The sequence below is a fragment of the Uloborus diversus genome, chromosome 9, assembly GCF_026930045.1.
Source record: "Uloborus diversus isolate 005 chromosome 9, Udiv.v.3.1, whole genome shotgun sequence".
In the NCBI taxonomy this organism is placed as follows: Eukaryota; Metazoa; Arthropoda; class Arachnida; order Araneae; family Uloboridae; genus Uloborus; species Uloborus diversus.
The window spans coordinates 5,102,501-5,120,279 of record NC_072739.1 but is presented as its reverse complement, the minus strand read 5'-3'; the positions used below and the strand labels follow the sequence as shown (position 1 = coordinate 5,120,279).

At 30.2% G+C, this 17,779-nt stretch overlaps 1 protein-coding gene across 1 annotated transcript in view; it reads left to right on the top strand.

Moving 5' to 3' along the window:
* Nucleotides 1-1,780: 1,780 nt before the first annotated feature.
* Nucleotides 1,781-17,779, top strand: part of LOC129229492 (acetoacetyl-CoA synthetase-like) — an 83,067-nt gene continuing 67,068 nt past the window's right edge. The window contains exon 1 of the mRNA XM_054863810.1: nt 1,781-2,015. Coding sequence (XP_054719785.1) covers nt 1,943-2,015 — 73 coding nt within the window. The 5' untranslated portion in view covers nt 1,781-1,942. The remainder of the gene's footprint in view (nt 2,016-17,779) is intronic.

Sequence of the window (17,779 nt, the reverse complement as noted above, 5' to 3'; positions counted from 1 at the left end):
ACTATACTACTTACACCTTCACTTTACTTACTACTTATACTTAAAACTTTAACTTACTACTAACTTGGTTGAGAAACTCAAATTTCAGGGCCATTTTTTAAAGAGAGATTTTAGTTACATTATTATTTATTTTCCCGACTGTTTTTCCTGAAGATCATTACTTCAATATTTTGATAAAATATTTTGATAAAATTAATAGCTTGAGGAGCCGCCTGACCTAATCGTTGTTCAAATTCCTCTCAGTTTCTTTTGAATTAGTAAAAAAATTAAAACGTAATATTTGTTAAAACTGCAAATTCATTAAAATAAGAAACAAATATGAATACATCGTTCAAAATCTTTAAAAAAAAAAGTCAACAAACACACTTTCAACAAATGGCACTCTGTTGAGAAAGTAAAGGCTCAAGAATATTTTTTAAATGATGTTACATAAGTTCAATTTAATTTAATCAATTTATTTTCCTTTTCTCTAAATTTTATTTCTGAGGATTATTTTATTCAATATTTTGATAAATTACTTGTCTGAGAAATCCGTTGAAATTCGAGTTAGATTGCAATTTCCTTTAATTTCTTCTGAATGATTATAAAACTCAATGGAAACATTTATTTATAAAACAACTCTTTTATTCACTTAGACTTAAATCATAAAAAAATATAAATGCCCTTAAAAAATCTATACTGCCTCAAACTCAACATTATTAATAAAACGAGAAGTCTTTATTATCCGGAAAAACATGAGCATGCCTATCAAAAGTTTGTAAACAAATAAATGTCAACAAACACACTATTTCTACTATCTCTTCGCTCTCAACAGCAGTCACTTGGTTGGGAAATTCAAGCCTCAAGACACCGTTTTTTAGATAATATTACTTGCGCTTTTACTTATTTATTTGTATATCTTTATTAAATTCATTGGAAAACTCAATGGCAACGTTTAATAAAAAAAAATCAAAAAGTACATTAGATTACTTATTTTATAATTTAGATTTAAATCAGAAAGGAATATAAAGCCCTTCAAAAATCTGTAAACAAACTAACATCAACAGACGCGATTAACTACTTCTTTCGTCTCTTCACTCTCAACAACAGTCACTATATTTGAGAAATTCAAGTCTCGAGACCGTTTTTTAGATAACTTTGCTTATGATTTTATTTATTTATTTGTACATTTATTTAATGTGTTTTTCCTGATCAGTTCTTCACTATTTTAATAAAAATAAGAGTGTGCGGAGTTTAATCAAGTCGTGATTCAAGTTGCTCCCAATTTACTCTGAAAACAAAACTCAAACGCAACATTAATTTACGAAACGAAAATTCTTCATCATTCGAAAAAAACAATAAGCATGACTTTCAAAAGTTTGTAAACAAATCAAAGTCAACAAACGCGATCAACTACTTCTACCATCTCTTCAAACTCTCTTTTGTTTGAGAAATTCAAGTCTCAAGGTCGTTTTTTAGTTAATCTTGCATTTTTTAATTAAATTTTCTGAACGTATACTTTTTTCTTCCTTTCCTTTTTTTCCTGAGTGGGATATGTAAGAGAGGGCGGAACACTCGCTCAGACAACCCAGTCGCTAAAAAGAAGAAACCGAAACCCAAACAATCAAGCTTCCTCTAAGCCATCACCAAACCACCTTACAGCGAATTCATTTCACGAGAGACCTTGAAAACAAAAGTAAAAGGAACAAACTGCAGCTGTTTTTTAGGTTATGGTCACAGTGAGAGAAGAAGAATAAAAAAATAATAAAAAAAGAGAGTGTTTTACCATTTTCCGGTTGAGAGAATGAGCTGAGATTGGTGGCGCCCTCGGCGGGCCCTTTTCAAAAAGGAGAGCGAGAGGTTTCAAAAGAAGGCGAATCGGAAGGAAAGTTTCATTTTGATATCGCTTGGCGGAAGTATCTTGTCAGCAGGGATTTATTTCTCCACTCGTTCTCTCAGGAAGATGATTCGAATCCAACAGGTGAAGCCCTACACCAACAGCAGCCATGCATCAAACCGAATCAAGCCCAACAAAGGTATTTCATCATTCACTTGATACCAATAATACGATTGACCTGAATCCTGATTTAAGAGACAATGAATTTTTAAAATCAATACTAACTAATTGAACGAACATAGTGTTTTGAAAAAATACTTTGAACAATATAATTTTATTCAATTTGTACTAACTATTATCTTTCTCTCTCTCTCTCTTTATATATATATATATATATATATATATATATATATATATATATATATATATATATATATATATATATATATATATATATATATATATATATATATATATATATATATATATATATATATATATATATATATATATATATATATATATATATATATATATATATATATATATATATAGATATATAGATAGATAGATAGATAGATAGATAGATAGATAGATTATATAATTTGAACAAGAAAAAACGTAAAATTAAATCAAAATCCCAAAACACCCTGGGGCCTCATCAGGGGGTTACTCCCCGAGGGTAGGGAGAAAACCTTGACATGTTTTTGTTTTCCCTACCCTCGGGGAGTAACCCTCTAATGAGGTCCCACTGTGTTTTGGGATTTTGATTCAATTTTACGTTCCTTGTTCAAATTTTACATTGCTATTAGATTTATCGTCGACCAGTATCAAAGTGCTGCCTGTGGCGCCTATAGAACTGAGTTGTGAAGCTTGATTCAAATTAATTTACTTTAAATTGTTTGAATGGCCCAGGTCTAAAATGCAGTTAATGTTAATATTTCTTATTATATATATATAGTGATCAAAATTGATGTGAAATATTCTACATTTAAACAGCGCAATATTGCAGCTAAATTCGTAGCATTTTATCCATACAATAAGCATATACAACGGTTTATAATTTTTCTACTGTATTAAGCCTAATACGTAGCTACACATATAAATTCGTTAACTCAAATACACATACTTTTACTTTTAATTTTGCTGCATGTATGATACTGACCCGCACAGAAACCTTGCAGAATATTTAATATGCCAGCTGCTCCAGCTCTTTGTAAACGTAGCAGCAGATTAATACCCATGATTTCATTAATTTTAATGTTCTTAGTTTATTTTTTAATGTTCCAAGTTTATTATTGTTGTTGTTAATGTTGTTTATCTTCGTTGTTACATACACTTATTTCTGTGCTACCCGTGTATGTGAAACCACGTACTTTACTATATATTTATTATATATATATATATATATATATATATATACATATACACAATTATACATTGTGGAAAGGTAGGCACATGTGAACATGTGAACATTTTCTTTATCCATTTCTTTATTTAAACAAATATATGATGAATTTCTCAGAGCAAAATGTCCCCATGATTAAGTAGTCTTTTCTTTGAGTCATGGAACTTGTTGAGATTTTTTTAGAGATACTTCTCCACTTAAGTAGGTACGGGACACATTTTGACAAAAATATCATTAAACAGTTTTGAGTTTTGAAAGTTTTTGCACTGATTCACCATCTATTTAACAAGCAAAATCATAACATAAATATTAACAAAAAAAATTTTTAATTTAAATTTAATTTATTTATTTTTTAAAAATGGGTTGCTTTAAATTGCTAAAACTCAAAATATTTTCAATTATTTCTTCAAAAAAAAAAAAAAAAAAAAAAAACACAAATATCTAAGCTTTAATTTCTAGTCGGCATTTTAAAAAATATTAATTCAATAAAAAAAAAGAAAATATTTGAAGAAAATTTCGAAAAATTCTAGGATGCTTTTTTTTTAATCACAATTTTTTTTTGCAGTAAACTTTTTTCTTTCTTTTTTTTTTTTCAAATTTTCGGAATAAAAATTAAAGTAAACTGTTTCAAAAAGCTATGCTCCAAATTTCATTATTTTATCTTTATCAGTTCTTGACTTATAAGCGTTTGAATGCAAAATATCAGGAAAAATTGCATCATGGAGAAAAACACGTTTAAAGTTTTGAAGTTACAAATAATATTAAATGAATGCATGCAACAAAAATAATTATATCTTTCGTTCCAATTAAGATAAAAACAAGATTCAAACGTCATTTCAAGCAGAAAAAAAAGTTTTTTAAATGATTAAAAAAAATTGCAAAATTTTACGATTTTTGTGACCCAGACTCCCTTAATGGTCTTTCTTGAAAAATGTTTTAAATTGCTCACATGTGTCCATATAAGGGGGGCATATGTAAACAGGTCTGGGCACATAGGAAGGCAATTAAAAATGCAGAGAAGCATCATATTTCAATAAAACTTTAATATGAAACATAACAATTAAACTGAGGGGTTTGTAACCTATATTCCAGGGTTGGCCGGATTGGACCCAATTGGGTTGGACCCAATGGGTTTTTTTGAAAAAACCCATTTAAAAAAACCCATTATTTAGCCCACTTTTGGGTTTTTTAAAATTTTCTGAGAACTTTTTTTTAAAAAATAATTAATTTAAATACTTTTACAATTTAAACTTCTTTTTTATTTCTTCTTCACAATAGGCAATGGACATAAAAAATGAATTTTGAACATTAATAGTATTTCTTAACTCTTAAGGGCATTAAAAAATGCTTCAAAGATTTTAAATAAATATATTTAACTTTTTCCTTCAACTGGTCAATAAGGAACTCAAATTATCTTGACTAAGTCCTGTCACGTCAGATTTTCTCGGTATTTGCAGATTGTACAAAGGATACTACTTTAGCTAAAAGGCTCTCATGTGAATTATTTTCTGCAAACCAACACGTCACAAAACTAGAATAAACAAGGTATATTTTTAAGAAATTAACAGGTTTTACAAATGGTCGGACAGAAAACGGAATAGGATGTACAGTATTTTCATTATCTTACGAAAAAGTTTAATATTTCTTACTCTGTACACAGAAATAGAAAAACAGGCAACATAAAATTCAAAGAAATGTCTTAATTAAGCTGGAATTCAGTAAAAAGGGATTTAAACTACTTGAGGTTCTACAGTAGTTTTGCATAACAAAATGAGATGCAATAAAGTAAAATACAAAAAAAAAAAAAAAAATGTCGCAATAAAAAACGAACAAATAAACAATAGATTTTATCACTCAAGAAGTAACTTTGCCTTAACTGTTGGTAATCATAGAAACTAAAAAAATGTGAAACTTCACCATTCTTGAATTTTGTCGTCTTTTATACCCTTCTTCAGAAAACGCTGAATTTTCCAGCTTTTTTTATCAAGACAATTTTTGTGCTTTGTCCATATACTTATGCTACAATATGCTACGAGTACCCCACCTTTCCCCTAAAGAAAGACAAAAAAAACCCACATTTCTTTTAAAAAACCCAGCTTTAGTTGGGTTTTTTTGGGTTTTATTTAAAAAAACCCAAAAAACCCTGGGTCCATGGGCTTTTTCAAAAAAACCCGGGTTTTTGCCAACCCTGCTATATTCTGCTACTTTAAAGCGTGCAGTAACAGTGTTAGCAGGAAAACATTTTTTCCCAAACATATAACTCTGCCTTCTTTCACTATATAGTACAAAAAATATTTTAATATGCAAAAATTATTCTTTTTATGTATTGCTTTTAAGCTTCATACAGAGTATGATATTAAGATTTAAAACAAGAGTTTTTAATTCAATGAAAAAGTTTATTCTTTTTAAGTGTCATATTATGGTTAACTGTTGACCAACTATTTAGTAAGAAAGATTTTTTAATAATAAAACTAATAAAAATAAAAACCTAAATATTTAATTGTAATAACAATACTAATAATTTACGATAAATTTACAAACTGGTGGTAGAAAAAAAATAATTATAAATATTTACACACACACCCTACACTAATATTAATTTTACGGAGAGGATATGGGAACTGTCTACATGTTCCCTCAGATAATGTGTTCACGAGTACCCCATTACCTACTTTAGATCTATTTTGAAAAAGAATAAAAATTCTTAATTTAATTTAAAAAATTAAAACATTAATATAAATTAATTTGAATGTTCATACAATGGTTTGCATTAATTACGTTTAGTTTATTAGGTAGTTTAAAATATGTTTTCACATGAAGAAGACAAATATGAAATTACATATAACATTTGCAACTAAAAAAAATAGTTGTTGCCACAGAAACACAAAATGGCATAATGCTCTAAAAAGTTGGCCAAGAGGTTACTTGAGAGTTAGTACTTATTATTAATTGAGAGTTGTTGTACATCTAGTTATACTACATCTATGGATAATAATCCAGGCCTTTGAGCCTTTTCTCGATTAAAGTGATTAGTATAAAATCATTTTCTTCATCATATACTTGTTTATGAATGAATTTTGACTTGGCTCCAACAGCAATGCATCAAATCGAATGACATCCAACAAAGGTGTTTCATCATTCACTTAACACCAATAATACGATTGACTTGAACCCCGATTTAAGATACAATGAATCTTGGAAAGCAATTAAATCTAAGGACATATTTTTAATGAAAAGTTTTGAACAATATAATCTTACTTTCTTATAACGCTTTTATTATAATAGCTTCCTCTTGGGCGGGTTTGTAGGGTGGTAGTTCGTTGGTAGTGGGACTACCTGCGGGGGGCTATAAAATAATCCAAACAGAAATGATTAGTAGCCGTTGTTAACTTCATAGTCAATAAATTTTACAAACTAATTTCAAGATGAACTTAGGCAAGCATAAAACTGAGGAAAATAAACTTTTGAAAGTTGGCAATCTTTGACAATAGTACAGGTTTTACAGGTTTCCTTCGATTTATGCCTCAATTCAAGAGCTTTTTTGTCTTTTTTATAAGCTTTTATCATAGCTTGCTCTGTTGTGGTGATAGTTTTGGTAGGTTAAGCTTTTTAATCTTTACCAAAATCAAAACCAAATAATATTTGCTATGAATTCAATCGTTAATAAAATGTAAAAAAATGTTTTTTAAATTATAAATAGTATTTCTATAAGCTTGGTTCGCGCTAAAAAGAATGAAAAAATAAGTGTATGATTTCTGACTACAACACTTAAAAATTGCCGTTGATCTTAATATTTCTATATTTAAGAATACCAAAGCAGCCAATAAAATTTAAATTAAAAATTGAAAGAAGAAGAAATACAAATGCTATTTGTACCAAGCTGTATGCTGCCTATTTCTCCTCTCATATTTTAGAATTTTATTGGCTCATTTAGAATTAACCTAATTCTAAAGATATTAAGATGAACTGCAATTTTTTAGCGTTGTCATCTAGCAATTACATAGGGGAGGATGGCCCAAAGCGGGTATAAGTGAAAAAAAAACTTTTAAAAACACTTTTAAACTAATGACTTGACTTGGACCAAAGAAAGCTCGAAACCTGCATTATTCGAAAATTTTAATGCCCAAAATTTAAATATATGCCTGCCTAAGTTCAGTCTTAAAAATAATTTGCTAAATTAACTAACAAAACTTAATTTATCAATACTATCATTTTTCATTGTTTTTGACAACAATTAAAAGGTGGATGTATTTTAACTTTATAATAACTAGAGGAAGTGGTGCAAATGTGGAAGCGTGTTGGTAATGTGGAAACATAACCTGTACGGCTTATGAGGCGTTGCACTTTTGAGGAAGTGGTGCAAATGTGGAAGCTTGTTGGTAATGTGGAAACATAACCTGTACGGCTTATCAGGCGTTGCACTTTTGAGGAAGTGGTGCAAATGTGGAAGCGTGTTGGTAATGTGGAAACATAACCTGTACGGCTTATGAGGCGTTGCACTTTTGAGGAAGTGGTGCAAATGTGGAAGCGTGTTGGTAATGTGGAAACATAACCTGTACGGTTTATGAGGCGTTGCACTTTTGAGGAAGTGGTGCAAATGTGGAAGCGTGTTGGTAATGTGGAAACATAACCTGTACGGCTTATGAGGCGTTGCACTTTTGAGGAAGTGGTGCAAATGTGGAAGCGTGTTGGTAATGTGGAAACATAACCTGTACGGCTTATGAGGCGTTGCACTTTTGAGGAAGTGGTGCAAATGTGGAAGCGTGTTGGTAATGTGGAAACATAACCTGTACGGCTTATGAGGCGTTGCACTTTTGCGGTGAACGCATCAACTTGTTACTGTCTTTGTTTAGTAAGCCTGTAGGAGCGTTGGTAGTCAACTCGTGGTTTATTATCAGTGAAGTTGTTGTTTTTTTCTTGATTTTTCAAACTTTTGAGGTAAGTCTTTAAAGTTGGTTTAGTTACATAGTCCATTAAGCTATTTCTTAGAACTTAGGCAGTTACTGGTTAAGCAAAAAATACTCTACAATCTGGTACAATTAAGTGTATTCCTAGCTTGAAAATATAGCGTAGTTTTATCTTCATAGTTCAATATGGCTATGCTGGTAATGTGTAAGCCATTTGCATTTTTGCGGGGAGGCTTTTTCGAATGATGTTCAAGGGGAACTTTGGATCAGATGTTTGGTTTGTGAGTCTTGGTGCTATACTTTGTGCGCTGGATGTGTAAATGATCATTACCTTTGTGAATTTTGCAAGTGAACATTTCATTTTATTTATTTATTTTTTTATTTTACTTTTTATTAAAAAAGTTTAGTTCTTAATACCTTTGTATTAGTTTTGCTATGTATAATAAATACACATTTAAGTATGGATTTTTTTAGTTAGTGTTTTAATCTAGAAAACAAATGTTTCCACATTACCAGCACATTTTCAAAATCGGGTTAAAGATTCAATTCATTATTAATTATTATTAATACAATGTAAACGTAATGTTTTGCATAAAACCAAAAGCGGTTATTGTTATAATCTTTTTTAGAAGTGTTTTCCAGAATTTAGACAAATTTCATTGATTAAAAAAAACTAGATACACCAAAAATGAAAACAGGGTTTCCACATTTGCACCACTTCCTCTATCTTTTTTTTTGGCAACCGTAAGCAAAATACAGGTATTATGTAAGCAGTAAACTGAGGAAGTCTTTAATAACAATAAAAAGATCTTACGCCTCAGTATTCATTTCCATCCAAAGTAAAATCATTCATATCATTCATTTTGAACGAAAGCTCCTTTCAAACAAATCTAAATTTCACTGTCTCTTTGCTTGTAATGTTTAGTACATTTCTTTAAATTATGTAAAAAAGCACGAACTAATTTTTTCATAAATAATTTATTTCCTTTCAGCTAATATTATTCACTGTATTATTCAACTTTATTAATAAATATTTCACGAATAATTTTGAGTTAAAACAAAATGGGCATTTCACTAGTTGATAAAACTAACAATAAATAAAATTTAATACAATATTAGGTATAATATTTATATCAAGACAGTTAGGAGAACTAGAAGTATGTTTTTGACTTTATGTAATATGATAATGCCAAAAATGACTTTTTTCCAATATATTGATAGAAAGAATTTTTTTCTTAAATATAACTAACATCTTTAGTCGAAAAACAGTGCAGTTCAGCTCTGAAACTTCATCGTAAAAGTTTCCGTACTAATAATCTCTTTTTGGTACTACTTATACTAGATTTTTTCAACGGGATTTATAATTAATATAAAACGCAAGACATAACATCTAGCACAAACTAAACATTTAAATTTCACAAGAAATATATTTAAAACATGTTTTTTTGTCAACTAAAAAGCATTAAAATTTAATCAACGAAAATACGTATTAAAGCTATGCTATTTTACAAAATATTTATGTATTTCAAATGGCACGAACAGGAAAACAGGTATCAAAAGGATCGATAAAATTAAATATCGATATATAATTAAAAAATACTTAATTAATTAAAAAATATATGTTTGGATTGGTTCACCATCTTATGCCTGTGACTATAATAGCGCTTCCGCAAGGAAACGTATGGCAGGGAAGGACGAGAAGCAAACACGAAATATGCATGAACATAAATAAAGGTGTAAAGTTTCTTTTCTTTTCAATGCTATCAAGAAACTTTCTACTTAAATGGTGTCTTATTGTTCTATCTATAAATAACATACATTGTTTAAACGAAAAAAATCATTTAATTACCGCACTCACTTAAGGCAGCACATCTATATATATAAAAATGAATGTTTGTCTGTATGTCATCCATGAACTCAAAAACTACCCGGCAGATTTCGCTGAAACTTTCACCGTTTGTTATTTTTGGTACTGGGAATGTTTATAGACCAGTTCAAAAAAAATCCGATCGATAGTTCCTTTTTTATTCCAATTTAAGTCACAATCCATTGGATAAATACGAATAAAATTATCGGCTGCAGAAATTAATTCGCGTGAAAGATCTCATTGATAAGAAGTTAGCTGTTGCCATTTTTCTTGAGTTTGAACAAATAAATTCTTTCTTTATTGTTTTATGGCTTTTCATGCAACGGGGGGATTAAAAACTTTTTCTATTTGATATTTTTAGCGATTGATTGATCTTGCAAACTGCGTGAGTACAAAATTTCACTTGATACCTGGACCGATTATTATGAAAATTGCTATATATATGTATTTTTCCACGGAGAAGGTGTATATTATGCTCATTGAAGCCACTCGCCACCAGGTGGCACTGCAGAGTAGCAACTTCTGCCCCGTTCAACCGATTGTCATGAAAATCAGTATAATGATGTATTTTTTTGTTGGCGTAGCAACGCGCGTCGGGTACAGCTAGTACACGATAAATAAAGTAAATGCTATTAGAGCCGACGTTTGACCTAACTTCTTTCATCTGTACTCTATTACGAGTACGCAGCAAAATTTGCAATCGTATACACAAACCTCAAGCTCAAGCAGACTGTTTCTAAAGCCCTGGATCGTAACAAGTATCGACACAGCCGCCATCTTGAGGCTAAACGCCGCTTTCTCTTTTCTATGACTGCTATGATGAAGTCTTGTGTTCTGTTTCTTAATTGTGTTTTTTTATTAACTCCATTTTAATCCACAATCAAGAATCAAAACACGACACTTCATTAAAGCACACGTCCGCCATCTTGGGGCAAAACGCCGCTTTCTTTCTATATCTGCTATGATGAAGCAGCGTGTTCTGTTTCTTAATTGTGGCTTCTTATTAACTCCATTTTAATCCACAATCAAGAATCAAAACACGACACTTCATTAAAGCACAATTCCGCCATCTGGGGCTAAACGCCGCTTTCTTTCAATGTCTGCTCTGATGAAGTAACGTGTTTTGCTTCTTGATTGTGAATTCTTATTAACTCCATGTTAATCCCCAATTAAGAAGCACCGCAGTTAAGAACAGGGTTGGCAAAAACCCGGGTTTTTTTAAAAAAGCCCATGGACCCAGGGTTTTTTGGGTTTTTTTAAATAAAACCCAAAAAAAAACCCAACTAAATCTGGGTTTTTTAAAAGAAATGTGGTTTTTTTTGTCTTTTTTTAGGGAAAATGTAGGGTACTTGTAGCATATTGTAGCATAAGTGTATGAACAAAGCACGAGAATTGTCTTGGGGTAAAAAAAGCTGGAAAATTAGTTAAAATTCAGCGTTTTCTGAAAAAGAGTATGAAAGACGACGAAACCCAAGAATGGTGAAGTTTCAGATTTTTTAGTTTCCATGATTACCAACAGTTAAGGCAAAATTACTTCTTGAGTGATAAAATCTATTGTTCGTTTTAAATTACTACTTTTTTTTTTTTTTTTTTTTTGCATTTTACTTTATTAAATTTCATTTTTTTATGCAAAACTACTGTAGAACCTCAAGTAGTTTAAATCCCTATTTACTGAATTCCGGCTTAATCAAGACATTTCTTTAAATTTTATGTTGCCTGTTTTTCTATTTCTGTGTACAGATTAAGAAATATTAAACTTTTTTGTAAGATAATGAAAATACTGTACATCCTATTTTGTTTTCTGTCCGATCATTTGTAAAACCTGTTAATTTCTAACAAAATATAACTTGTTAATTCGAAATTTGTGACGTGTCGGGTTGCGCAAAATAATTCACCTGAACGCCTTTCAGCTAGAGTAGTTTCCTCTGTACAATCTACAAATATTGAGAAAACCAGACGTGACAGGACTTAGTCAAGATAATTTGAGTTATTTATTGACCAGTTAAAGATAAAAGTTAAATATATATTTGTTCAATCTTTGAAGGTATTTTTAATGCTGTTAAGAGTTAAGAAATACTATTAAAGTTCAAAATTCATTTTTTATGTCCATTGTCTGTGGTGAAGAACAAATAAAATAGAAGTTTAAATTGTAAAAGTATTTAAATTAATTACTTTTTTTAAAAACTTCTCAAAAAATTTAAAAAAACCCAAAAGTGGGCTAAATAATGGGTTTTTTTAAATGGGTTTTTTCAAAAAAACCCATTGGGTCCAACCCAATTGGGTCCAATCCGGCCAACCCTGGTTAAGAATGAAAACACGATACTTCATCATAGCCCACGTCTACCATCCTAGGGCTAAACGCCGCTTTCTTTCTATGTCTGCTATGGCGAAGAAGCGTGTTTTGCGTTTTGATTGTAGTTTCTTATTAACTTCATAAAAACTCACAATCAAGAAGCACCGCAATCAAAAATCGAAACACGATACTTTATCATAGCATACATAGAAAGAAAGCGCCATTTAGCCCCAAGATGGCGGATGTATCGTAACTTCAGTGTTTCATCTCACAATGAACCTCATTACAACTGAACTAAAAACAATTCACCTTGAACACTTCTTAACGACTACTCAAGACCACGCAATTTGTACATGCTCACACTTACACCCTGTTACAAAATTCCAAACATTTTAAATCAAAAACAATGTATGAAATATATTAAAATAACTTATTTTTCAAATTCAGTTTCTTACAAAGGAGGAAAAAGCAATCAAGTACTTAGTATCTTTTAGGTTATAAATTAATCTTTAATCTTTACAATTAAACTTCGAAAGCAGATTTGTCACTGTCATATTGTTTTCTCAAATTAGAAGACAATGAGTAATAACATAACTATTATTTCGCGTCATAACAATAAATAACTATTGTATGAAATAACAAAATAAAAAAAAAAATTGTGGGAAAACGTAAAACAAGATGATGGTAAAAAGTTTTAAGTTATGTAATGTCATTAAAGACGTATGTTTTGAAAAGGCAGAGAAATTTTTTTGTTCTTTCAATTAGTGAGACGGGAAAAAAATAATAAAAATATCCCTCCTGAGGCAAGGAAATACCGACTTATAACGGTATTTTAAAGCTATTTGCATTTACAGTAATTTAATGCGTTGAAGATCGTAGATTTTATGAAATTCAAACAGGGTACTAGTAGTTAGTGAAAGCGACTTATAATGATATTTTAAAGCTATTTGCATTTACAGTAATTTAATGCGTTGCAGATCGTAGATTTTATGAAATTCAAACAGGGTACTAGTAGTTAGTGAAAGCGACTTATAACGGTATTTTAAAGCTATTTGCATTTACAGTAATTTAATGCGTTGAAGATCGTAGATTTTATGAAATTCAAACAGGGTAGTAGTAGTTAGTGAAAGCGACTTATAATGATATTTTAAAGCTATTTGCATTTACAGTAATTTAATGCGTTGCAGATCGTAGATTTTATGAAATTCAAACAGGGTGCTAGTCGTTAGTGAAAGCGACTTATAATGATATTTTAAAGCTATTTGCATTACAGTAATTTAATGTGTTGAAGATCGTAGATTTTATGAAATTCAAACAGGGTGCTAGTAGTTAGTAAAAGCGACTTATAATGATATTTTAAAGCTATTTGCATTTACAGTAATTTAATGTGTTGAAGATCGTAGATTTTATGAAATTCAAAAAGGGTGCTAGTAGCTAGTGAAAGCGACTTATAATGATATTTTAAAGCTGTTTGCATTTACAGTAATTTAATGTGTTGAAGATCGTAGATTTTATGAAATTCAAACAGTGTACTAGTAGTTAATGAAAGCGACTTATAATGATATTTTAAAGCTATTTGCATTTACAGTAATTTAATGTGTTGAAGATCGTAGATTTTATGAAATTCAAACAGGGTGCTAGTCGTTAGTGAAAGCGAAGAAAAATAACTTCTGTCTGTTATGTTTTTGGTGGGAAGGTATTTTTATGAAAAGTTCATCTGATTTACTATTGTATGTGTATTGTACGAAAAACTAACACTATTGTACGTACATATGGACTGATCGTACAAGAGGTTTTCCCTTATTTGGAATTTTATTTCAAAGGATTACTCTCAGATAAAGAGAAATATTCTATCTCAGGTTCTTTATTTTTTCTTATTAGTAAATGTGTTACAGGTAGAATAAAATGTTAACCTATTTTTGATTTCTTTTAAAATTTCTCTCAAAGAGCTCATAGAATATTTTCAATCCTTCCTCTTTTTATCTCTCTTTTCTTTTTGTATTCACGTTTTATTTTGTATAGTACATTGAAGAACTAAAATATGTGCTTCATAAGAATTTTCTTCCGTATTGATATTGGAACATATATATATATATATATATTAGGGTGCATCATCCGCCCCATCAATTTTTTTTTCGTTTACAAATGCTTTGTCCCTAAGCTACTTTTGTTCTACATACAAAATTAATAATTTGTGTGAAATATTTCCCACTTTGAACAATATCTATGTGTGCCACCTGACAATTGAAAGTTATGAAAACTCAGAAAAATAACACATTAAGCAATTTTTTGCATTTATTTAATTGTTGATAAATATTATTTGATTTATTGAAGCCAATTTATTGTATATTTCATAATATTACATTGAGTTCTGAATCTAACTTCAAAATTAAAAATAAAAACCAGGAATCAATGCCAACAAAATCAGACAATGTTGGTGAAAAATGAATTTCTGTTGGAAACTGGTTTTCCAAATCCCATACCAAATCTGTGTTTTGTATTAGAAAGGATAGCTGGTCTGATGGCTAATATACTTTCAGCAAGAGCACGTCGGTCTGCTTCAGGCACTTTATCATTCCATAGTGCAAGAGGTACAATTTATTCTGTCAGGTGATTTTTAAAAGCATTAATTGCACTTTCAGAAATTTCTGAATTAATAATACTATATTTTATAAGTAAATGAAAGAATTGCGAGTCATTCCACGGTGCATCGAAGACAAAAGTGCACATCATCCACCATGAACTATATACCAAAGTGACAAAATTAACAAAATTTCTAAATTTTAAAACTTGTTGATGCGTAGCTATTGTTCCAGTTGGTAGTTCTTGGATTTGGTGTTGAAATAAGCAAATTTTGATTGAATAAATTAATTTTGCCATCTGCTTTATATAAAGCTGCTGGACATTTAAAGTCTGCTGCAGTTATCTCATTTGGATGGTTTACTGAGAATAAAAAGCAAAGTTGAACAAATTCTAAGTAGTCACCTCTGCAAAACACAACATTTGATTTAGCTAATTTGATAACATTGTTTTTGCACTCGTCAATTCTTGCGGACTCACTGAATGAACTGTCATCAAATTTGGATAAATTTATAGGTATAGCAGCGTCACTCTCTTCCACAAACTGCAGTAATGTATAATGTTTGCGAAATCTTTTAAACAAATATGTCTGGTGACTTCGATGCTTCAATTTTTAAATCGTCAAACACATGTGACAATATAATTTCTCCAATGTGGTGACGGCTAGCTGACCACAGGAGAGCTTTACCCAAACGCTGTTGAATAGCTACACATGCTGCAATTATATGTCCTGTATTAGATGCAGTTGTGACAAACGACATATTAACTATTGAGTCAGAACAGTTCCATGAATTTAGCAAATTAGTTGTTAAATTAGCAATGAAAACTCCGGTTTTTTTTTTTTTTGTCTGTTCCTATTGGATATACTGGTACACCAAGAAGATTAACTTCATATGAATTACCCACTATAACTGCAAGCCTTTCTTCTGCAATATTTTGATTTGTTAAAGTTGGTAAGAGTTAAGAATCCCAGTGCAAAGTTGCAAAATCAAAACCATTCCATTGCTCCTTACAAGCTTTGACTATGTCTCTGACACTTGATTGTCTTGCTCTGTCTGTTGTTGCATATGATGCTGAAATTTTGGATGATTCACCACCAGCTTCTGCTATTAAAATTTTAGTATATGAAGCTTGCTGTGCTGGTGTCATTTTAAACGTGTTGCTAATGATATAACATCAGGTCGTTTTATAGTATCATGCGGAATAAAAGCATATGAACCAGTTCGTGTTGTACGATGATGATTTCTGGTATTATGAGCATTATAAATCTGTCTCTTCACTTGTATCACTATTTTCATCTCTTTCAATTTCATCAATAATAGCTGAATTAAAACTTGTATTGAAGTTCCTTGTTTCCTTGGCTATTTTTTCACAAAATGCTGCTTTTGATATTTCACGCATTTCCTGACACTTAAGGTTTTGGTGTAATATTTTATCGAGTGAGCCAAAGTTTGTTAGATGATCACTTTTCATAGATTGAAGAAAAGCTAAATCTTCTGGATTTTTTATAAGGTATTCTACATTTTTAGGCCATAATGAAAATGTTTTAGCTAATTCTTCTTCCATTTTCTTTACTTTATTAATGGAATTTGCTGTATTTCTTCTTTGAAGAGGAATTGCTGTGTTGTTTTCATGAAGTGTTAGTATTTTCTCACAGGATTTACGTTTAGTAGTCATTGGAATGTTTGCTTTTGCATATAAATCAGATATTTTTGACAAGACAAGTTTTGAAGACTCCCATTTAGTAAGATTCTGATCGGCACCTTTCTCAGATACATCAAGCAGCGAAGCACTTGCAAGCTAGTGGGTAAACGTGAGCTCTTAAATTCCGAGTCCTCTTGAGTTGTTCCAAGTCCAAATACCATTGAAGATTGTCTGGTTTTGACTTTTACCTTTTGTACAGATGAACAAAGCTTTGCTTGGGGAGAAAATGTCACTGATTCAACAACAGCTGATTTACTCATGTTTATTGAAAGATTTCAAAATATGTTACTTTCAAAAATTCACGGATCTTATGAATTAAAACAGAATAGATCAACTTATTTAAGTGGTTTACAACACATATGCATAGAATAACAAGAAGAAAACGTAAATAACTAGCATTAGCAGTTGTATGATAGAAGAAAATGGTAGAAAGTTGAAAACAAATAGTGAATCTAAACTTACAGTTACAAAAGATGTTATAGAAAGTTACTGAAAAAATGGTAACAGTTGAGAAGTTAACACAAGTACAATGTAAATTAAGTAATTTAAAAATGATTTCCCATTATTACACTTTGAGTCACTTTTGATGTTATAATTGTTCATTTACCTTAAAAAAGAAACTTCTTGCTTGAGGTGGGATACCTAAATCAATTTTGATTTTCATAAAAATTCACATTAATACTATCTAGTGGTATGAGAACATTTTTAAATTAGGGACAAAACAATTTTAGACTAGTTGGGCAAATGATGCACCCTAATATATATATATATATATATATATATATATATATATATATATATATATATATATATATATATATATATATATATATATATATATATATATATATATATATATATATATATATATATATATATATATATATATATATATATATATATATATATCAAGGTCAAAAACACTTTACAACGACAGATTCCGCGGTTGAAGTGCATAAAAAAATTACGAAAGAAATGAATCTCTATAACCCATGTACTCCCAGAAAACTATGAGAGAAACTTTGATACGAATTCATATCCCGTGTGAGAGAAAAAAAAAAGACTGCAATCAGCCATTTCATGACGGTACATGCACGTTTTGATATGAGCTATGGATATTTTGAGCATTTTCTTTTGTCAATTTATGCAAATGCAGACAGTCATGGCTCTATTAAAGGATTTTCCCCCTCTTACATCGAATATT